The sequence below is a fragment of the Onychostoma macrolepis genome, chromosome 22, assembly GCF_012432095.1.
Source record: "Onychostoma macrolepis isolate SWU-2019 chromosome 22, ASM1243209v1, whole genome shotgun sequence".
Taxonomy (NCBI): Eukaryota; Metazoa; Chordata; class Actinopteri; order Cypriniformes; family Cyprinidae; genus Onychostoma; species Onychostoma macrolepis.
The window spans coordinates 31,256,671-31,281,455 of record NC_081176.1 but is presented as its reverse complement, the minus strand read 5'-3'; the positions used below and the strand labels follow the sequence as shown (position 1 = coordinate 31,281,455).

General features: G+C 36.4%; 1 protein-coding gene across 1 annotated transcript in view; it reads left to right on the top strand.

The window, feature by feature from the left end:
- Positions 1 to 14,010: 14,010 nt before the first annotated feature.
- LOC131530209 (ephrin type-B receptor 3-like) overlaps positions 14,011 to 24,785 on the top strand; it is a 47,221-nt gene continuing 36,446 nt past the window's right edge. Inside the window, 1 exon segment of the mRNA XM_058760364.1 lies at positions 14,011 to 14,542. Within this exon segment, the coding sequence (XP_058616347.1) occupies positions 14,479 to 14,542 (64 nt within the window). The 5' untranslated portion in view covers positions 14,011 to 14,478.

The following is a 24,785-nucleotide window of genomic DNA, read 5'->3' as shown; positions in this document are numbered from 1 at the left end:
GCCTAACGCTGCGATTCATTCTGATGTAAAATAGCTTCTTATTGGCGTGTAATAGGTAAGAATCTGGCCCTGCGGGGGTGAGAGGTTTTAAAGCATTTCTCTTTCAAAGATCGTGTTCTAAACATTCATTAATTATCTCGCTGAGCACAGTGTTAAAAGATGGGACAGATTCTTGCCCCGAGCTGGCCATCTCGTTTCATTTGGGTTCACTCAATATGAAAAAATCTATTTGTTTCATCAACTGTGAATTCAATTTGCTGTGTGTTTTAATACAGATACACCTTTGCCCCCAGCGCAGAGGACGGGGTTGTCCTTTTCTAATTTGATCAAATGAAAATAGACACCGTGAGGGAGGACCAGTGACCTTGATAACTCCAAACTGTTCAAGCTTGTCTTCTCCTAAACTTTTCTCACATGTACACATTTAAATTCAAAGAAGAAAAGTCGTTAAGGGGGAGGGTGGTACATTTTTTTTGTGTGTGTGTGTGTAACTTCTATCCCAACTTAATATGGAGAGAAAACTTGTTTTCTCGTGTGTTTCTGTACTGTCAAAATCGTTTTGTTTGTTTGAGCACACCAATCAGTCCAGCATAGCAACACTGGCTCAGTCTGAGATGGGACTGTCTGTTTGGCTGACCAATGACAGACAGGAGTGATCCAGGAACCTGTGTGGAAATTATTTATTTTCACAATTCATTTGGTTTCACTAGTTCTGCAGATTTCTTTCTTTCTCTCTCTCTCTCTCTCTCTCTCTTTCTTTCTTTCTTTCTTCAATAAATGGTCATTTTAACAGTTTTGTTTTATATTTCCATGTAACTGTGTGGCTGTTATGTAACCTGGCTAATATTGTAAATTGAATGAATTGCATGACATGAAATGAAATTACACTTTCCATTTCATACCAGTGTTATTTAAGGATCATTAATCCGCTATTATAGTATTTATTAATATTTTATAATATTAATATTTTTGGGTAGCACTTTATTTTAAGGTGTTCTTGTTACACATATTACATGTACTTACTATTATAATAACAATGAATTCTGCATAATTATATGCAAGTAAACCAAACCGTAATCCTAACCCTAACCATATAGTAAGTACATAATTAATATTAACCAAGTACTTAAATGTATAATTACAGTGTAACAAGGGTAACTTAAAATAAAGTGTAGCCACATAAAAAAAAAAAAAAAAAAAAAAAATATATATATATATATATATATATATATATATATATATATATATATATATATATATATATATATATATATATATATATATATATATATATATATATGTGTGTGTGTGTGTGTGTGTGTGTGTGTTTTCATTTTAATTCCAGTTAAAATCTTTGTAACTTTGACTAGTCATAAAAGGTCCTCACTGTGATATAGTTTCTTGTATTGTGTTTTCTGCATTTTGTTTGGATCACTTGACTTTGAGGGTTGCACCACATGACTTTAATTTGGAGGGGCAAAATTAACAGTTATTAACAATAATAGTGTTTCAAATAATAACAAATATTTAGTAAAGCAGTTTTGTAATTTACTACAAAACTGCTTTACTATATATATATTATTATTATTTTTTTTAATGATTTCTAAAATATGTCTATTTTATTTTTATTAATATTTATTTCAGTTTTGGTATTCGTAGTAAAACAACTTCAAATGACCATTATAAATATTAGCAAGAATCTTAAATAAAACAGGTTTAAGTGTTATATATTTGATTAATTTGAGTTTATGTGTATTTAAAATAACATAAATATTTCCAAATTATTTTAGTTTAATTTATAGAGAACAATACTGTTTCATACATAGAGATACAAAGGCAGTTGCACTAAATTCAAAATACAAGTTTCCTTTCATTTTGTGCATGTAAGGTGTATGTCTAAAAAATAAAAAATAAAAAAAATACACAAAACAGATTATATCTTTTGAAAATGCACACAGTATATCACAAAATTATCAATCTTCAAATGAAATTTCATCCACTAAAGGGTTCTCTGGATTGTGAAATGCCTTTTTGTCCACAAAATGTGGTTCACACTGCAACTGGCCTTAATTTTATTTTTTGCACACAAAATGCACTAAAGTGTAAAACCCACCCTGACAGAGACTATTGGAAAACAAATATTTCAAACAAACATCTGTGCCAAGATGAGGCACATACACAACATAAGGCCCAGGTTTTGCAAATTAGTGACATTTTTCTGCTCTTCAAGGTTGTTTTATACAACAGTACCTTTTGCCGTAGATTTGCCAATTTACATTTACAAATGGTATGCAGTTTGCTCCCATTATTTCTGCATTTGTGCTGCACAAAATGAAGTTAATTGTAATCTAAAATAGGTAAGTGCCAATACTTTCTGTTTCCTGTCTACTTTTTAAAATCGTGGTGGAGACAGTTGGGCAGCCAGCGCTTGGCTGAATCGGTGTACAACAGAACACAATAGCAGTATTCAAGTGAAGAAAAATAGATTGGAAATCAGGAATGATATGTTGGCAGCACTCAGACACTCTCATGAATAACTCTGCACGTTTAGGCATTAGAAAGATAGCAGGGCTTGTATCTTGAGGTTGGCTTCAACCCGGGCTTATTTAGCTGTGGGTGGGCGTGGAAAGTGTCGGAGTGGCGCTGAAAGAAACCCAGTATTTACGTGCTGCGTGTCAACAGTGAGGAATGCCATACACTGAACCATTCAATCTGTCATGTGACATCATACGGCTGAACTGGGCCAAAAGTGTACCAGCTTAATTCAGGAAACAAATACACCCAATCTTCAGGGAGGATGATGTAAATTTTGACAAATAAAATTTAATTTGAGGGCGTCTGGTTTCCTCTTTCCGTCTGACACTGTAAAGTATTGCAGGTTGAGTTTAATTTTTAACTGGCTTTCTTGAGTTGATTCATACATGTCCTTGGCAGAATAAATGGTGCCATATACACAATATACGCTGTACTTAACATTTATATAGCAATAATTTAAATAAAACATTTAAATATTATTTACATATTTTGAAGTGAATTTCGAATGCAGCAAATTCATTAATTCCAAAAAATCTGAGAGAAATACTCATTATTAATGACCATATCACTTCTGATTACAAGCCTGTCCTCTTTGAGGCGACAGGGACAGCATCTGTCCTGAGTCCGATTCCAGGAAGTCTGTGGCAATCTAATGGTGTATATTACAGAGAATTTAGACTAAACAAGGTACCAGGTGATGTTTAAAACACCAGGGAAGGGAAAAAGCACATATAAAGCGGTGCAGCCCGCCTGTGGACTGTCACAGCCAGGGTCCACTTTGAAATACCAGGTGCTCGCTTGGTGACGCCAGGCGTCTTGCATGTTTACATTTCAGCATAGGAGCCAAGAGAAACTCCAGACACCCTTGTTCTGTCGACTGAGAGACCTGCAGCAATGCTACACCTTCCCTAAGGTACTGCGGCGGAGATGGCTGAAGACAAAAAGGCCACGATGGCCAAAAAGTTAGTCTGACGTCTTTCCCAGCATTCTGTCAATGACCACAAACGTTCCCATTTTCAACCACTTGACCTGCGTGACAAAACTGAACTCGTTAAGAAATCTGCATTTGGAAAAATGTCACACTCATGCAAAATTCCCAATGTATGTAAGAGTGCTACTGCCACAGAATAAAAAAAATACATAAAAAAAAAAAAAAATTAAGTGACTCAGTAATTCATAATTGGTAATTAAAAGGTAATTATCTCACAATTCTAACATTTTTAGTTTATGTCTTGCAATTATGAGTTTATATCTTGCAATTCTCCCTTTTTCTCCCAGTTCTGTCTCGCAATTCTCACCTTTTTTCTACATATCATAATTCTGACGTTAGCATGCAATTTCAAGTTTGCATCTCGCAATTGTCTCATAACTAAAAGTTTATATCCAGCAATTCTGACTTTTCTCTTGCAAATTGAGTTTATATCTTGCAATTCTGGCATTTGTCTTGCAATTGCGACTTTTTATTTAAATGCAAGTTTACATCTTTCAATTCTGACTTCCCCCTCAGAAATGGAGTTTTTATCTCCCAATTCTGACTTTTTTTTTGTAAATTGAGGTTACATCTTGCAGTTTGAACTCTTTTCTGCAATTGCGACTTTGTTCTCAAATATACGTAAGTTTACATCTTGGAATTCTGACTTTTCTCTCGCAAATTGAGTTTGTCTCGCAATTCTGACTTTTTTTCTTGCAATTACGACTTTTTTGTAATTTAGTTTATATCTCAGAATTATATCTTTTTTCACATAACTGAAAGTTTATATTTATCAATTCTGACATTTTTATTGCAAATGAAGTTTATATCTCACAATTCTATTTTTGCAATTGCGACTACTAAAATATGGGTTTACATCTTGTAATTCTGACTTTTTCAAGAAATTTAGTTTACATCTCAGAATTTTGTCTTTTTTCACATAACTGAAAGTTTATATTTAGCAATTCTGAATTTTTTCTTGCAAATTAAGGTTATATCTCACAATTCTAACTTTTTTTTCTCACTAATTGAGTTTACTTCTTGCATTTGCGACTTTTTCCTCAAATATGAGTTTAGATCTTGTCATTTGAACTTTTTCTAGCAATTTAGTTTACATCTTGCAATTCTGTAGTTTTTCTCATGACTGAAAATTCATATTTCTCAATTCTGACATTTTTCTTGCAAAGTTTATATCTCGCAATTCTGGCTTTATTTTTGCAATTGTGACTTTTTACACAAATTCAAGCTTACATGTCACAATTCTCACTTTTTTCTCACAATTGAGAGTTTATTTCTGCAACTTTTTCCCAGAATTGCAACTTTTTACTCAGAATTACAAGTTTACATCTTGCCATTCTCACTTTGTTCCTCAGAATTCTGAATTTCCCTTTCACAATTGTGACATTTTTCTCAAATTTGAGAGTTTATATTTCGTAATTCTGACTTGTCTCGCAATTTCTAGTTTACATCTTGCAATTCTGACTTATTTTCCCTCCAAATCCTCAGTTTCACAATTCTTTTCCCCACAAATTTGTAGTGTCTTGACTTGATCGCATGCACACGTAGAATTCTAAAAAAAAAAGGGAAAAAAAAGTCTTGTGAAAGAAGAATTGTGAAATTCTGATATTTATGGATATATGTATGATACCAGTGCCAAACATATATTTCAGCTCTGTGACAAAACAGAATGAACAATAAAGTTAATCTATTTTTTTTATTTTATTTTATTTTTTTCATAAACTTCCATACGATTGTGAGGATTATTATTGAAATGACTGCAATTCGCCCATGAAAATTTGCCAAGCAACCTTAAATGTGCCTGGAACTTCAGAGGTGAAACAAACTGTAGTGACATGAAACTTTAATTGAAGTTGTTTTCCGCAGCAATTCCGGACTTGTGCACCAACAAACGTTGCTTAAGGGCGGTTTTCTATCAGATTTATTATTTCATAGTTCTCCATCAGCTGCGAGCAGTTAATCTTCAGCGTTTGATGGATTGCTATCTGTCAGTCTCATTTCCAGCACCTGTAAGATGCACAGAACAGGACAGCTCTATGATTGCCATCCTGGCAGTGTCGGGGCGGGTGTGAGTATATATGGGTGGGGGTATGTGTGGATTACATTCTCTCGCAGGAATCTCACCCTTTTTCTTGGGTTGGAGTTGTGTGTCACAACACGCTCCGGTGAGATTTACAGGCCACACATTCTACAACTGATATGAACCATAGTTTCCATGCTAATCCCTGAATATGAGAGCCAAAAGCCTGCCATTAACATGTATATGTAGGTAACTCACAAAATATACATCCAGGATGGAGTGGCACATCATTTTTCAGGCAAATTGTAGTGTTTAAGATAATATGTTAATGATAATGTTCTGGTTTGGTGTTTTTTAAACTTTTACAATTCAACAAGATATATAAAGTGTGGTTCTAGCACACATACATTTTTGTATGTTTTAAATGCAAACTAAAATGTACATTATTAACACACAGACTTCATCCAATCTATAAATACATACGATCAGTCTGAGACATGGGTGTTTATGAAGCATTTTAAGTTCAATCATTGGTTGGTTTTATTGTATTAAATACATAACAGTTGGCATTAAAACAGTTTGATTCTGTTCTGTGTGATTTCTGCTGCCGTATTCTTGTCACGTATGACTTGTTTCGAAGGATTTCATCACTTTACCCAAGACTAAAACTTAAGATGTTAAAATTAATGAAAATTCTGTCAGACTTTAATCATTATTTAATCATTTAATTATTATTTTGTTTGCCATGGGAAATGACATATATCTTAAATAAAATAAGAAACGCTGGACTGCAATAATCGAAACAAAAAAGGGAAACTGTGCTTGGATTTTATTGTATTTTCAGGGCTTGCGTTGTTGAAGGCTATACTTCAACATAGATGTATATTTAAGATATATATATATATATATATATATATATATATCCAGAATAAAAGTTTTTGTTTACGTAATATATGTATGTGTACTGTGTATATTTATTATGTATATATAAACACACACACATGCATGTATATATTTCAGAAAAATATGCTAATATTTAATTTTATATTTATTTAAATTATATATTAAATATATATTTATTTATAATATAAATTATATGAATATAGACATGTAAAGACATGTACATATTTTCAAAATATATACTGTATGTGTGTGTATTTATATAAACATAATAAATATACACAGAACACACAAAAATATTATGCAAACACATTTTTATTTTATTTTATTTGACTTCTATTAAATCAAAATTTTTACCCTACATCTAAGTGAAATGAAAATATGAAAACCATATATGTATTTTACTGGTAACCAGTAAAATACATCAACCAGCATCCAAAACATTTTAAGGCATTGGTTTAGTGTATTTAGCTTGAGATTTGATTAACTCAATATATCTTCCTGAGTGTGGCATATTTATTGAGCTGGATTTCTCTCCGTTTGTAGTTTCCTGCATCTGCGATGAACTTTATCTGCATTTGGGCTGCGTTCATAAACGTTGCTCAATATCTCCAGGTGTTTGCTATGAAGCGAACTACAATAAGATTAATGAGGCCCCAAAACAATCCGACACTTGGAGACAAAGAACAATGATCAAGTGTGTGGATGTTTTGTCATGTCGGGATTTCTCCTTCCTGAACGCGTGCATCAGTCAACAGATTCCAGCGAACATCAGTCAGACACAGGGCATTTGGGCCTTTCTGCTCGGCCAAAACATCGCCAACAACTCTGGTTCCCATTACCCATGAGCTCTTGAACCGAGAAATACGGGTGGTTTGATCACACGCCGCACAGCCATAGGGGAGCATGTTAGAAGTAGCATGGCTCTAATTTGAACCAGACACACTTGTGGGAAGGTGCATTACAGTAAACACTAAAGAGAGCTTTCCATAAAGGTGCAAGAATGACTTTGCCCGCCATTACGCTGAAAACATTATAAAACATAAAACGAATGAAATGAGATGACAGATGGGCTTTTAATGCCCGTATATACGTAATGGACTTTTCTGGATGAAGAACTTATCAACTTCCTTGACCTTGGGATCACCTCAATCCCGTAATAACCCAGTGATGGTATCCGCAGTGCATTTGGAAATGAAAGTGAATTCCCTCTTGCCCCTGAACGTCCCGCTTCCTCTCAGGCTTTAGAGGCTGTGTTGACATTGACCTATTGTGATCGACTCTTAATAGCCGCTGCCGCTGTACGGGTATCGCAGCGGTAATACGGCAAGACGGGACTCATTTAGAGGAATGTGTACGAGAGGTCAGAGGTCAAATAGGAGAGGGGGAATGAGATTGAAGGGACGTCACTTTGTATTTAAATTTGGATTAGACTCTTTATGCAATATTGGTGGCGTCTGAGTGGTTATTTGTCAGCGTGGTTATAGGCTGAGAGACATTTACCATCACATGATAAAGGCCAATATATACAGTATATATTATATAATATACATTTATATTATTCTTTAATATTTTATAACAAGTATATACAAGTAAATAATTAAATAAATACATATAAATAAATATATTTGCATAGTGTTTTTTCTATTGTTGGGGGAGTAAAACTTGATTGTTATTATTAAAATAAATAAGTAAATGTACTTTATACGTACATATCTCGCACATTTATTTATGCGTGTGTGTGTGTGTGTGTTTGTGTATGTATATACTCATATATGTTGTGGATAATTACATTTTTTTTATTATAGATTTACTATAAAATAATATATAATATAATCAACCTGGTCTCATAAAAATACGTACCTCTGCGCACTTTTTGTGCGACACCGTTTCACATACCTTGCTGCACGTTTCGCCGCAGTTTCAAATAGAAATATCCACTGAGTGGCGCTAAAACACAGGTTCAATATGTGAACCCTGGCACGTTTTTATTACGTAGATATTCGTACGTATTGCTGTTTTTTTATTACGTTGCTTCAGATACGTATTGCGGCGGTTCAGAATTCAAATATCCGGGGACTGTCGCTAAAGGTTAATGCAGTGCAAAACTGAATTTTAACTGCTTTGTCAAACCGTAGTTACACAGGATTCGAGCCGGTGCTTCTCGCCTCCTAAGTCCGTCTCCATACTCCGTGAGCTACCGAACAAACTTATCATCTATGAAAACCCATAGATATGAAGCTGGGTGTGTGCAATACTAACGTTCAAAAGCATCAGTTTTGAAATCTCCCAACATATTAGTATTGTTTTGAAGTCATAGCATGATATTCTTCAAGTAATTGTGCAAAAATTACACTTTATTAATTGAAACTCTGTAAATTTGTGTGAAAAGGAATAAAAGGTGTAGGAGCTTTGCTGCCTCTAGTGTTCATTTCTTTTGGTACACATTTCGTGTCATGCTAAAAAGTGCACCCAGGTACGTAAATGCCATGAGACCAGGTAGAATATAATATTTTCTTAATTATAAGAATTTGTTACACATTTGTTATTATTATAGTTATTACAAATATATAGTTCTCAAGTGTATTATTTTTGTCATATTAAATGTTACATTATATTTGTAATATATTTATTTATTATACATAATATATTTTAAACAAATATATAAGACAAGTAATTAGTAATAGTAATAGATAGTAATAGTGTTTTGTCCATGTACATATTATTATTATTATTATTATTATTATTATATAAATAAATAAATAAGTAATGTACTTTAAAGTATATATCTGGCACATTTATTTGTCTATAGTTGTATATATATTCTTGTCCACTGTGTATGTTATTATGAATACATATTATAATCTTCTTTTTTTTTTTTAGAATTCTATTATGAGTCAGACATGACTTTCTGTAAGACCTTTGGCACTGATTAGAAACCCGAATGCAGGCGTTCAGTTCTGGGAACTGTATCAGTGTTGTCTGTTGGCACACTCGCCTCTCTGTGGCACAGCAATTATGTTTTGTTAAGTGAGACAATACATTTCCAAAACCCTGTACTTAAAGTGGGTGAAACCTGTCAGCCAGCATTTCACGCTCATGCCCTTACACACATGAGCCCATACACGTCAGGTGTGTGTGTGTGTGTGTGTGTGCGCACTGTTTTGGATGGTTTATAAGGACACAAATTTGTATAATGACATGGGTATGTCAGAGGTATTACAATGTGAATGTGGTTCATGAGGACACTGCATATGTCCCTATAATTTAAAAGGCTTAAATATATACTTTATGGTGTTTAAAAAAAAAAAAAAATTAAAATGCACAAATTTTCTGTAAAGGGTAGGTTTAGGTGTAGGGCAATAGAAAATACAGTTTGTACAGTAGTAAAAACCATTATGCCTATGGACAGATCCATCTAAAAACACCAATATATGTGTGCATGTGTGTGTGTGGAAAGGGGGGGGGGGATCAGTACAGTACAAGATTATGTTGTTTGAAGTGCAGAGCGATGGGGAAAAAAGTAACTGAAGGCAGAGATAAAGAGAGGGGGAGGCTTTCTGGAGGTGCCAGGACATCAATTAACAGTTCCCCTCCTACGACACCATAAATTGCATTTCTGCATACAGTCTTACCCACAAACAAGTACCTCACACATCACAGTCTTGTTTAAAACTACTACTTCTAGATTTGAGAAGACATTTCAGCATCCAAACTCATTTATGTGAGTTCATGCAAATGGGCGAAAATAAAGTGGCCAGAGCTGCTTTACAGTGCATTGAATATACAAACACCATCTATTTCTGTCATTGTCATATTAATAAAATATTTGTATCTAATAATTTTAAGACATCTGTTTACAAAATAATAAGTTTAAGTATACTTTAAACTTTAAAATCTAGTTTTATTTATTTATTTATTTACGCTATATTTTTATCCTTCCATTTATCCTGAGAAAATATTTTAGCAACCAAAGCAATTTATTTCAGCAATTTCATGCAAATGGAAATAAGAACATCATGCATAGAGCAAATCATTTTTTTTGTTTGTTTGTTTTTTTTGTTCACAATAATTATTTCATTTTTTTCTTAATATTAATAAAATACTTTGTGTATAAAAGCATTATTTACATAATAATTTATTAATAATGATAGATTAAATAATATTTTTACAGCTTCTTTTTTTGTGTGTGTGTGTTAACAATCTGCAAAACATTTCAAGTTGTAACTTCTGCACAACTTTGATTTTACTTAAAATGTAAAATTATAGTTTTTAATTTTTTGAGGTGATTTTTTTTTATCTTACATCCCAGGCCACTGGCATTACTCATTACTGGTTGAAGTCCAACATGTTTAAGGAGCCGATGCAAAGCCAAATTTTCCAGCCCAGAACCATCTTGTCTTCTTTTGAACCTTGCAAAATTCTGCCAAAAGCAGGCACTAACTTCAGTACAATTGTCCCGATGGTGGACAAGGTCTGTATTTCTCACAGCCTGCAGTTCATCTACACATTTTCACTGAATACACCCAGAAGAAAACAATATGCTCATACCCATATTGCTTTAGCGCTAGTGTTAGTCCAGCATCAAAGTTAATGGCGGCGTTGGGCAGGCAGGCCAGTAGTGGAAGGGGATCGGGTGTAAGTTTGAGAAATTTCCATATGTCCACATGGCAATAAAATGTCTGCCACTTTCCTTATTGAGTTTGTAATGAATGCCAGGTGTGTAGTCTGTTTTTTTCAAGGCACTCCATGGACATGCAACTAAAAGAATGTTTAAAGAAATCTCACTGTTAGACCAAAAAGAGACTTTTCAGCTATTATAAAATATACAGAATGCTTATTACAATTCATAGGGACAATAAAACAGAAAAAAAGAGTTCTCAATGGAATCTAGAATTCAAATAACATTTAACCTTTAAAAACAGTTCACATATAATGACAAATAACCAAGCAATAAAAGTTTTGCAAAACAACACAGAACCTAAAGGCAATGAGCCAATCGCTCTATTAACTTGAATTTTCCATTCATGCAAAATAGACCCCAGAGTTTTGGTCAGAGTTTTAGCTCGACCTCATATTTATGGCTTCACACACATACTTTTTTTACTTTAACAAACATTCGTATTAGAAGACTTCCTCAGTGTGTGGCTGATCCCTGTTCTCATGACCCAACCCTCTTGCAGATCGCACACATGATTTCATTAAAACACAAGACTACCCACACAATAAATCAAATCTCACTTGTGTCTTTATACAAAAGCAGCTCTATAAATAATAAATATATGACAGAAATGTGGAATTACAAGTGATACGCTCTTGATTACACTTAGACTCACTCACTTGTGTATTTTGTGCTTTGTTGCAGAAATTAACTGGTCCTTTATTGTAAAAATAGGAACGGAAATTTGAAAATAGATAAATATGTTGTTTTAATTTTAGAAAGTTGAAATCTAGTGCAACATTCTATTTTTAAATAATTTGGTTTAGCAAATAAAATAAAAATGATGCAGCTCTAGGTTAAGTAATTTATGATTCCAGTATAACTTTGAAGACAAAACGATAATGGATATGGATGCAGCTATATAAACACAACATTGCGCCAAACTCCTGAAGCACTTGGCCTCTCAAGCAGTTAAAATATCTAAATTTGATCTGAAGTACTTTTGCTTTTATTGGCAATCAACATTCAGCTAAAACTAAATTGAACATTTGGTGTGAATCAAGGCTCTGTACTGGGTCCTTTTATATTTAGCCTTTATTTATACCTCAAAACAATATCATCTTCTAATATTCTCATGAGAAGTGCATATTATACTGTAGTTACACTTAAAACATGCTGCTGCAAATTTCGAGATAATTCTCTATTTTAGGCATACACTGTATATGTTTCAATGTATCAAGAGTATTAATCATAAATGTCACAAAATATTTAGCAAAACAGGGGAATAAAAGAAGTCCAGAAAGAGAAACTGAAACATCTTACCACACTCATTTCAAAAACAATGTATTGTGAGAATTACATCAGAAAAGCTTTTTATTATTTTAAAATCGCTCTCATAGTGCATTGTCTCAGTTCCTCTCACAAACACACAGATTTCGAAGCATGCCTTCATTACTAGCAGACTGAACGGCAGTGCTCCCCCGTACAGTCTTCCCAAAAAAAGACTAGACTACGAATTATACAAACTGCTGCAGCGCAAATGAACGAGATCATTCATTATCATTTCACCATTACTTCATTGACTTAAGAGAAATTATAGAATCCCTTTCCCCCTATATAAATATAAATATATACATCTTCAAAAGTCTGTATGCAAACTAAATCTATAGTCTCCTTTATTGTCTTCTTTTTGTTTAACTTATTTTTTCATCCAAATCATTTTTCTGGAAGTTGGAAAAGGTGTGTTTTCTTTTACACAACATACAAGCAGCTACTGTATGTACAACTTACATTTATGAAATTGAGGCATGTGATTCAAAATTGGTTGCTAAACTAACACTGAAGATAAATGAATAACATTTCAAAAAAAAAAATTCAATGGAATGATACATTATTTTAAAATGTATCAAATTTAATGCCTAGAACTTAAAACCCACAGTAACAAAGAAAGTAAATACACATTCAGCAGTAGTAGTAGCAGAAGTAATAATAATAATAATACTAATACTAATAATTTAAAATACTATTGCATTCTACATTTTTATAAAGTGAAATAAGGAAAACAATGCTTTTAAGAAAGAACCCATTTAGTTTGGATACTGTTTCAATATTTAAAGGAGGCCTCGAAATTATTATCTACTACTTTTACCATAAGTTAGAAAAGGCAGATAGAAAAAGCGGTGGGATTTGAGTATGTAAAAGAGAGCAAAAGCAAGATGAAAATAACTTTGATGAGTATAGGTCCGCTTACAAAAGTACAGCATATAGTATTTTCATGTAAAACACATTTTAACACTATTTTTAATGTCATAACACGACAAAAAAAAAAAAAAAAAAAGATCAGACAGGTCAACGTGGCACATCTGAAGCGTTTCGCCAAATCTTTAATAATTCCCTCCTGCTTTGGGCTCAAAAAGCAGCGTCCGTAATTCAAATTCAGGAACTGCACTGTTATTAATAATAAAACAAGATCACAGTGATTATTTACTGTCATATAGTTATGCATGTAAGTATTAAGCAATACAAATGAGCAAGTTTTGCTTATAATGTACAATAGCCTACTTTGTAATAAATCTCGCTATAAAGCTAGCTACGCATTTTTACTGTACGTACAAGGTACAACTCTAATAATTATTAAAATAATACCCGTGTGCACATTGTAACATAAAATGTTTCCCAAACAGCATATACATTAGGTTTGTTCGTTTCCACAGGAGTCTGAAGACATGCAAGCTCTCAAACCCGCAGAGCGGCGCTCTCACCCTGCCAACAGCGCCAGATCGTCAGGGGGCGTGACCAGCAGAATGACTGACAGCTGATTCTGAGCGTAAACTCCTCCCCCCACCGCCTTTCGCTCTCCCTCTTTCACTCTTTCCTTGATTTCAGAGCAGCCGATCTTCATTCCAGTGCACATGGAAAGGCAGAGGAGCAGGAACGGTCAGCGCTCGGAAGGTGAAACGAGCTCAGGGATTTTATGCGTAAAGCCGCTAGGTGATTTTTATACGGGACGCGCTTTATTATTGGACTACAACAGAATGCTATTTGAGGAGGAATGGACATTTAAACAACTGTTCTCCGTGTAGGGATTTCACTGTGCAACATCTATAAACGGACACACATGTTATCCACTGATGAAAAATAAGCTGGAAGGAGCCTTTACCCAGTGGATGAATTTTAAAGCTCTTTCAGCGCTGCTTTAGATATTTTTTGCACATTGGATTACATAAACACTGCTGCAATTGCGGTTTATGGAAACAGAGCTGAGAAGAAGACAGCTGAAGTTGGAGAAGAGGGTCTCTGAAGCTGGACTGAGGGTCTGAAGGATTTTACAATCTCCTCCTGGAGCTCCACTTTCATGTCCGAAGTCTCTGGTTTATGACAATGGATTATTTGCTGTTTTTATGCGGCTTTTTGCTGCCTCTGTCCTCGGCTGTTGAAGGTAAGATTTTTTTTCTTTTTTTTCTTTCTTTCTTTTTTTTTTTTTTCTCGCAATGCTTATCAACCCAAACTAGAGCCTGGGAGGCAAGTCACGGGTCGATACTATTGATGCGCGTCTACAGGAGTTGCGCTTCGGACTCCGTAAATAATAACCGGGTTTTAAGGTTTTAGTTTTATGCATTTTAATTAAAGCAGAAACACGAGCCAGGACCGATGCTTTCTTGGGGAATTGATCTGGCCATTGAATGACACCAATACACATGCAATTACACTGCAGAACTTCTCCCTCCTAATTGTTGTTTATTTTCTTTCACCAAGACAATAGTTTCCGTCTTTCGTAAAGGAAATGTCTCTACAGGGAGTCCCACTTCAACAGTCTCTCTGTCAGTCAAGATGCAAATCCAGGTCTCCTCAAAAGACACATGGTGAATTTTGAGCTTTTTATTTTTCTGAACAAATACAACGACGTTTGGGCAACCCATAAATTGACCAAAATTGGCATTTTATTAGTTCCTTTGTATCTGGAGGTTGCTCCCGTGTTGTGAATCAATTATGTCCCTTTTGGCGTACATGTTCCTTTTAATCACAATTATGATTCGTTTATTTCATAATGACTCAGATCGGTAGTTTAGTTGGCTTTTGATTCAATTAATTCTTCGAAGTCTGGACCCCCATTAGACTGGGGGACCTTTTGACACCAATAAAGATGAAAATGAGTGGGCGCTTAATAGATTTTCAGGGAGAACAACAGTGTCGATTTATTTATTTCTTTATTGGTATTTTTAACCATACAATTGGCGACAAGCATGAAATCGTGGACACTTGCTTATTGTATTGCTGCTCAGACTTGTCTATTGTGAGTCTACTAGTGAAATTCTTTTAAACAACACTTATTATTTAATAAAACTCGTATTTTGATAGTATTAATGTCGAGATATAACTAACCCCTTCAGCCACAGTTAATCACTTTTTTTTTTCTTTTTTTTTTTTTTTAAGATGAAAAGGCTTGCCTTACATTTTACTGCTCAGTGTAAAATTAGTACTCAGATTAGTACTATCTACACGCTATTATTACTAACTAAATGAGAGGATATATTGGCTTCCTTATTTATCTTATTATTATTTGAATGTTTTAATGATTGAAGTGGACGGATGTTGAATGCGGGAAGTTGTTTGGAGTTCATACGGGTTGTTTAGTTAATTTTATTTATTAGTTTCCCCCCACCGCCTTGTCCCAAGTATTTTTATATTAACTTTGTAAAAGTTATTTAAATAAACTTCGCTATGTGAATTATAATTTTGTCCGATAACATATCAGAACAAAACGAGTGAATGTTTATATGAAAGGCACACGGGCCTCGATTACTAGCCTGTATTGTCTGATATATTGTTCTACTAGTTTAGTTCGAAAATCAAGCAGAATATGAACTGCCGTTAATTGTTTTCAAGTATTATATTGTTTAATGAAAATCATAATTTAACAAGTTGTACGTGATAACAATAAATGACTTAATCAGCGACTCAAATGACTCAATACATTGTTTAGGGTTGAAAGTACGACTCATCTTATGTGGCAGGTTATACTAATAGATTTTACGAGTGTGTACGAATTTAATTTATATTCTAATGTTCTAGCTGACAACATGCATGCCATATTCTTGGTCCCTGGAGATTTTCCCAGCGCAAGAGCCCACTGAATTAAAAAAAAAAAAAAAAAAAAAAGGATCAAAGCTGTCCAACATGCCTTAAAATGTGATTTTTAATGCATTTCTGATTTCTCCTGTAGCCTATAGAATTAGTTACGCGTCACTCACTGTTTGATTCTGAAATCACACGCGTTTTAGTAGGCTATCCAAGTCTCTCTCTCTTCTTGTCCAATCAGTCAAAGGCCTGGTTTTAATTCCCACTTCCCTACTGTATTATACTTATTATTTAGCACATAAGTGCGTGAGAAACATATTTTGTCCTGTATAGGTCTACTTATTCTGAGGTAAATACAGTAATTTAAGGCATATCTCATCGGAGCTGTGGTAAAACAGGCCTTCGCAGTATAACGCGAGAACGATGTAGACCATTTGACCTCATAAATCAGCGTGCTAAAATACTGGCTTTACTCTTGTTTATCTTTTCCTGCACATACACTGTATTTACAATATTTTAGTCGTTAAAAGCAAGCGTCTTGCGCCTGTAGGATCATTTTCTGCTTTTTCGGAGCGTATCTCTTCATGTCCCATTGAAGTGGTAGCCTAATTCAAAGGTAAACGCAGTTAACTCAGACAGAGCCCTTACTGACGAAATAACAGATTCATTTTGGGGGGGGGACAGGATTAACATGAGAAAAAAGAGAATAATTACAGGGCACATTCACTGCAGAAGAGCCGTAACGTGAGCTTGAAGAAAGGCCTGAACGCGCAGTGCAAGCAAAACATTTATTTGTATTTTTAGAAAAAGATTCAATTCACTCTCACATGTGAGGTTTTGGGAAGTCGACACGTTATAGGTCAGGATGGGTTCATTTTATTTAAGCCATTTTGCATTGACTGAGAATGTTTGCACTTTTCAGAACCATTTATCAAAGCGCAGGACAGGCCCGTTTAAAATGGAACTGCTGATGACAAATAATAAATTATGAAAAACGTAAAAGAAATAGTGACAGTCACATCGCATGCATTGTAGCCTACTTTAATTAAAAACCATATACAATTTAGACTAAAATCTTATTGTTTTTGATTTTGACAAGTTTCGCGTCAACGACAATTTTAATTTATAGACTAGGTACCGCTATAAGCCATTTTCCGCTGCTATTGTTTTAATAGCCTGTAAATATGACATAAAGTAATAATAATAATTAATATTGTTATTAATAGTAGTAGCCTATTAGTATTAGTAGGCTATTATGACAGCTGTTGAGCGCAACACCCGAATTTTGCAATCGATGCGACTTCATCGATCTGTAAAATCTGCGGTCAAAAGGTTTAAAAAGAGGTCAAAGCATTGATCTGTTCTTCACACCATACACACGGCCTACACTCCGCTGAGAGGCTCTTTTCTCAACTTATTCAATTACAGAAAAGCCGTTTTAAACTTACATGAGCACAGTAAGTCTGTCTAGTAAAGTAAACAAACTAAGTAATACATAAACTGTTTTGCTAAACTGTGTTCACCTCTAATTTAAAATAAAAACGTGAATTGTACAGTTTTGAGTTTGTGTAATATTTATTCATATGCATCTATCAGTTGATCTAAAATACTTAAAAACATTTTTTTTTTTGACCTGGTCTATCTACTGTATCCATAAATGTAACCAAATATACAAAATTGGAGACGCCCAAATGTATAAGTTTAAGAAAACCCCCTTCTGATTATTGGGTGGGACATGTTTCCCTGTTTCTGATGGTGGGCCTGCATTTAATGTATGCGCCACAGAACTTGAGTGTGCGGCCTTGTATTCATTTCCTTTGTGTAGTGTATTTAATTGCTTATTCATTTATTTTAATAATGTTGTTTTTATGAAATAAATATTTTTGTTTTTAAATATTAGTCTTGAGCGAGAGCCATGGAAAGGTCATACGTTAAACAGAGGATAGGGTGAACAGATGTCCGCTGGCTTTGTTTCAGACTCTCATAAGGAGCTCAAAGGGGTCTCAGACTCGGGCTTAAAGATGCTATGAAAACCAGGCAGAATCACGAGTGGCTTACTGTGGTGGTCCGCGTAAGCTCGCACCGCTAGCCTATAAACATTAGCGCTGATAACCTTTTGAACGCAGGAATGCTTTGGCTGTTAAATTCAACGGCATTCTGAGCCCAGCGTGGAACAATAACGTGTGCTGAAGGCCAATATTTAACCAAGTGCTCTGTTAATTGTTGAAGAAGTGGACTGGACGCTGACTGGAATGTAGAATTCGCTCCTTTTGGAGTGTCCACTCAAAAGGGCCATCCTGGCAGCTGACGCAAAGGCCTTTACAGAAAAATAGGTCTTTGACACTCACGACAGTGTGAGGAGAGAATGTGTCTGGGCCCGAACACTGCCAAAATCCCCCCGGTGCTGTCTGCAGCTACTGAAGCGGAATGAGAGAGAGAAATCGAGAGCAAAAGAGAGGCCGAAAGAAAGAGGGATTGAGAGAAAAAGAGACATCGGAGCTTGGTTTCTGTCTTCGGTTGGTCAGGAGCGAGATGGGTGGCGCTGGCAGGGAATATATCTGCTACCAAAACGCCCATTGAAAAGGGGGGCGGCAGCGCAGAGTACCCAAACAAAGTCACATGATGACAGGAACAATAAATTTTTCTTTCCATCTGAATGATTTTCCCTCTCCAACTCAGCCACAGGGATTTTTAAAAGTTTTAAAATTTGGAGTCGGACTGCTTGCGTGCATTGGTTCAGTGAATTTACAGTCAGAGCCAATTCGATTAGAAAAAACACAGCGGAGAGTTTTTCAGTGCCCAGAAACTACTTTTTTAATGCTTTTGAAATTTGTCACATTCGTACACCTTCTATGACTGTTATAAGATGTGTTTTATGGACACCTGAGGATCGTACCTATGTAAAATATAAAACTAGCAGCGTTTTGTGACATGGTGGCTGTGTAAAACGATTTGCTTCAGTTTCAAACCACCAGATAAAAGCAGCTCCATCTTTCTATATGCGTGTAGTATACAAAGCACCTAGAAGTAGCACACAATGTGAGCTCTGACCATGCAGATGACATATGATCGGACACACACATGTAGTCTGCTATACTCCTGAGAAATGACTAACACATTTTTACAAGAATGCCATAGCCATTACTCTATAGTGAAGCCGTTCAGCAAGTAGGAGTTTGGAAAAGCTTTCAGACTTTTTGCTGCAGCGTGTTTGATCCTTTGCTGTTTATGAGCTTTAAACCAGTCTGGCCTGCTCTGCTGATAAAGCAGAAGAGATCTTTGATAATAATGAAAGAAATGCAGCTTTTAAACCCAAAAACAAACCAAAAGCTTGTATTAAGTGATAGTGAACTGACAAACTGTTACTGTGCTAGTTCTCAACCCTAGTTTGGGGGAATGTGTGATGTTAGAAGCCCTGCAGGAAATGGCTAATGCTAACGCTAGGTGCAAATGTCTGCTTTGATTAGCAATATGGACATGTGTGAACAGGGTGGGGGTGTTAGGGCTAATGATGGCTTCTAAACTCCACGCTACCAATCAGACCAGGCCTCTAGATGGTTAAAACATGCTCCTAATCTCCACATCAAACACCGAGAGCCCCAGGCAGGGGCCCAAAAGCACGCTGGCCCTTTACCCTCTCTGTTCAATCTAGACTCAAATTTGCACTTTTGAGCCATGCTGTTCAATTACACATCTGTAGACTTTCTCAGCCATTCATTTTGTTAATGCATGTATCTACAGAAATGAGTTCTGACTGATTTCATTTTTGCATTTGGGAATATTTGAGGAAGAGGAAAAGGCTGGATTATTTTAGTGTTGTGATTTATAGATTTCATGAATCTGTAAAAATACTACACTTACTGTTCTTACTGTAAAATTATTGTAAACTAAAATGGTACATTCTTTAAATATTGTACAAAAAGCTTTTTGGATATTTGTCAGTCTTTAATTAGAGTCTTTATTTTTTTCAGTTTTATTTTTACAACAACATCTGCAATAACTATATTGGTGCTTATACTTTCTTATATGGTGTCCTTGTTACAGTGTAATTACACATTTAAGTAATATTAATTAACTACGTACTTACTATCTGGTTAGGATTAGGATGAGGTTTTGGTTTAGGTTTATTGTTATTTCTATAGTAAGTGCATGTAAGAGCTGATAAAATGTAGAAACTGTAACTTGAATGCAATGTAAGTCGCTTTGGATAAAAGCGTCTGATAAATGCATAAATGTAAATGTAAATGTAACAAGGAAACAGGAAAATAAAGCGTTACCAACTATTTTTTACTGTGGTATGCTTGTGTAAGCATAATTTGTTTTAGCCGACAACACAAAATGAACTGGTGTTAGACAGGAACTCTTTTAATGCTTATGTGATCTGACACCTCTCCATTTGGTGTTCGAGGTGAGACCAATGGCACTTCGGCACAGTGCAAATGCAGGTACTTGTGAAAAAGTATGTGTTGTAAAAGTCCCTGAAGGCATTGCAAGTCTGTCTGTTTTAGCTGTACTTCGAGTGTTTTGAAATTCAGCTTGCTGGAAGTGGATCAGACGATTCATGTAAATACAAAGCAAGTGCCACGTATGCATGTGCCACACTTTTATTTGGTGAATTCCTTCAAGACGTTGATGGCAATCTCACTGTGCAGATAACATTTTTGTTCGAGTATGAACTTAAGATACTGCACAGTGTTCTATGTAATTTATGAATGAATTTGCTTCTGGACGTATAAGCAGACATGCTTTTTCTCTCTCTGTTGCTCTAACACCACATCCAGTTTCAGCAGGGTCACCATCCTCATCCAATCAGGGATTCTGAATGAATATTTTGTGACTGATTCATTTATGGCTTGTTGTCAGGCTTGATCGATCACACTTCCTTCTCACTTAGCCTTTCTGGCAACTGCCCTTTCGAAATGTGCCAAGTCTTCTAGAGCCTCTCATTACCAGCTTTTTAAGAGTGACAGGATAGAAGATCCAATGAGTTAGAATATAGTATCTGTCCAGTGATCTTCCCGTCAACTTCCTGTGTAGCTGGCATAGGCCAGAACTGCCATGGAAAAAGGGCGCTCGTCATGTCTCAAGAGCAACCCTGGAGATGAAATGACATGTTTCTGCAGCGACCTCAGAACTGCCCTTTTCCAGTTGTATCCCAAGTCTAGAGAACATTAGAGGCATTAGATATAAGGCAGGCAGTCGTGCTTCTGGCGATCAACTTTTCAATTGAACCCTTAACTATACACCCAGCACCTGAACTAGATAATCAAAGTTTTGGGTGTTGATTAAAAAAAAATACAGTTGTGTTACAGCACTAAAGGTAGATCTCCAAGAGGAGTACTGAATACCCCTTGATATAAGGTATGCCGAGCCCCCCCCCAAGTCACTTGCGAGCCACGACGAGTGGCTTATCTGTTATTAAAGTGCCCTCAACCTGAACGGGAGAGATGAGGACATAGGCGAACAAAGGGACAGAGAAAGACTGAGAGAATTGTCCGGTATCCAAAAGGCACTTGGTACAGTATTGGTTGAGCAGTTCATCTGAAAAGGTGCTGAGAGGAGAGACAATGGAAATACACGGGAGCTGGTCAGATGGGGTTATGAATGCAGTGGGAATTGAGGCAGAGCTCAGGACAGCGAGAGCAGAGAGTTTTCATCTTCGGTCTTGGACAGCTGCCACGGATCTATCTCTGCATCTTAAATTTGACTTGCTCGGCCTAGCTATGCCTGAGAGCAGATCATTGTTTCTGCCTTTTCTCTGTCCGTCTTTCTACCTATCACTCTCTTTTTCTGAGCTAGCCTAAGAAATTCTTGATGGGCAAGGGATATGCAACGGTTTTTAATGAATCTGAAAAGCCGGCGAGCATCAATCAATGACGGCCTTGAGCCTGCACATGAGATCGGGTCCACCTGACAGCGGGAAAGTAGAAAAGAAGGTTACAAGCTGCATACAGAATGAAGAAACTCTCGAGGCAGGAAAAATAGCTTTCCAGTGTAACAGACAGATGTTATCACTTATGTCGCAACAGTTGGGGGCTTGAAACTGTCACTCTTTTCATTGGTATACTCATTTGTAAAGCTGCAACACCATCTAGATGCATGTCGACTGTAAAAGGGATGACAACCTGGTGAAAACCCACAGGACAAGTGTGGGAAGTCCAGAGGCCTCTCCCCCCAACAGGTGGGCTTTATCCAGCCAGAGAGGCTAAAGACAATGCACCTCTCTGTTTACTGTTCCCTGTTCCACATCCCTGTCACTTCTTTTCTACACTTTCCCACCATCTTTTTACAGCCCTCCCTCTTCCCTGCTCTCCCTGGGCACCTTATGTGGCCATTTCTTATCAGGGAGATAATTCTAATTGTGGCATTATTTTCCCTATCTGTTATCTCACCCCTTCAGTGATATCAGAATCGCAGAACAGGTCTAGAAGCTTGGGGACAGGGCCTATTTACCCACCTTTGTTGTATCCAGTCAATGATAAGATTTGTGACTATGTGTGTGTGTTCTTACAACTCTATCCTGTCACAGTATCCAATGGGAGCTAAGTGGTATGTCTATAAGCAATGTAAGTCAAGCTCTTGCGGGATAGATTTGACAAGTTCAGTCTCTTGATAATTCATTGCCCATGGCTTTTAAGAAAATCTCAGCGCAGGTTCTCACTCTTGACATCTTATGTGAAATAATGAAGGTGCGAAAGCCTCAAACCATCGTCATCTCATGCACGGCTTGGAGGAGAGTCAAGCAGAGGTCTCTAACTAAGAACAGGAGTAAAATCAGCATGCTGACGTGACGCAAAGTCTCATGGGGTGTGAAAGCAAGCATATTGACGTGAAATGGAGCTGGCACTAGAAACAAATTAAAATATCCCATGGCCAGATGGGGATGGTGAACTGAGGGGCCATATTTGTATCATGGGTGTGAGACGCACCACAGTGAAACAGCTTCATTGCCACTTTTGCCCCGTTGTGTCCTCTGGGAAATGACCTAAAAGGATGGTGATGATTAGCGATTCAATTTAGCCAGCCGTCGGTCAATATGGCAGGCTGAGAGGAGATGGTTGTTGATGCTGCCTTGCCATCGAAATAGGTGGCGATCGAAATGTCTAGGGACTAGATTTCCCTTCCTTGGTTAATTAAGCAAGCAGTTTGTCACTGTTCTTACTTATTCATAAATCTTTCCTTCAATTTGAGACAGCTTGGTCTGAAGAAGCTAGCTAAGTAGGAAAGCACTTAAGAGTAATCTATAGAGTTCAACACTGGGCACAGCTTTGTGCCTGGTTAATTAATCAAGACACTGCAGTGGTGTCATAAACACGAAGACACTTACGTATATCAAGGAGGTAATATCTAGAGATTTTTCTTTTAGCCTTAAGCGTTTTTGCCACTTTTATTGATTCAGAAGAGGAAATGAGCCATGATTTAATGTGTTGTACAATGTTTTCTAACTGCTATGTCACCGCAGCAACTAGAAATGTCCAATCATCCATCCATCCATTCTCCAAACCGCTTATACAATGTAGGGAGCGGGGATGCTGGAGCCTATCCCAGTGTCTCGGGCCAAAGGCAGGGCACCACCCTGGACAGATGGTCAGTCACAGAGCGAGCAACTTGTTTGTTTAAAAGTTTGAGTGTTCCGGAATTGCAGAAAAGGTTGGAAAATACATATCCTACCACATTTGATTTCTGAAAACCAAATTTGCCGTCAGCACACTATATACATGTTTATCATTAAAGGATGAGCTGTCTGTTTTCTTATCTCTCTGTTCTTTGTGTCATCCGTTTGCATCATTGTACTCGCCTGTCCTCAGGTTATGAAGTTCAGACTCAGGGAAGCATGTCCATTCATGCACCACACGTAAGTACAGGGTTGTCACCAGTAAATATGGTCAGTCCTCCAGTGATGGAGCTCCTGTACAGCTGACTTGTTCCAATGAGTAATCTATGCCAAGATTCAGTACACACCCTGTGGTTCTTTTGATGAGCGCTTCCATGTCGAACTCATCCTGCTTTGAGACCACCAAGAGATGTAAGGTACCTGAAATGCAGAAGTTCACATGTAGGTTCCAGGCAGTCAAGGTGTGGTTAGCGGGTCTGTAATTACAGTTGAGGCCACCGAGTCTTCGTGACGGCATGTCTATCTTTGTGTGTGTGCTGGATTTAGTGGATCTATGTGTGTGTGTTCAAGTGTGTGAATGAGAACAACAGCAGAAAATTCCCAGACTTCTCATTATCTCGCTACCTGTCAATTGCATCTCTTAGCACCTGTACTTCCTAAATTGAAGGGCGTTCTCACATAAAATTCTCTTTCCCAGTCATCGTCTTTGCCTTCTGTGCTTCTCAGGTACTTCACATTACCGCAACAATCCAGCCTTGTACATTTATACCACAATATAGAGACTTTATTGGTTCAGTGTAGACACCGTTAAAGCCACTGTGTTTGATTTATCAGTCAATGATTGACTCTAGATTGTGATAACCTTCCATGTCACCTGCACTACAAACAGACGCCCAGCAGCAGCCCTGCATTTCTCATCTCTGGTACACTGTTCCTGTTTATTCAAGTCTGTTATCTCATGTGTCCACTTGCCTTATTTCTTCCATCA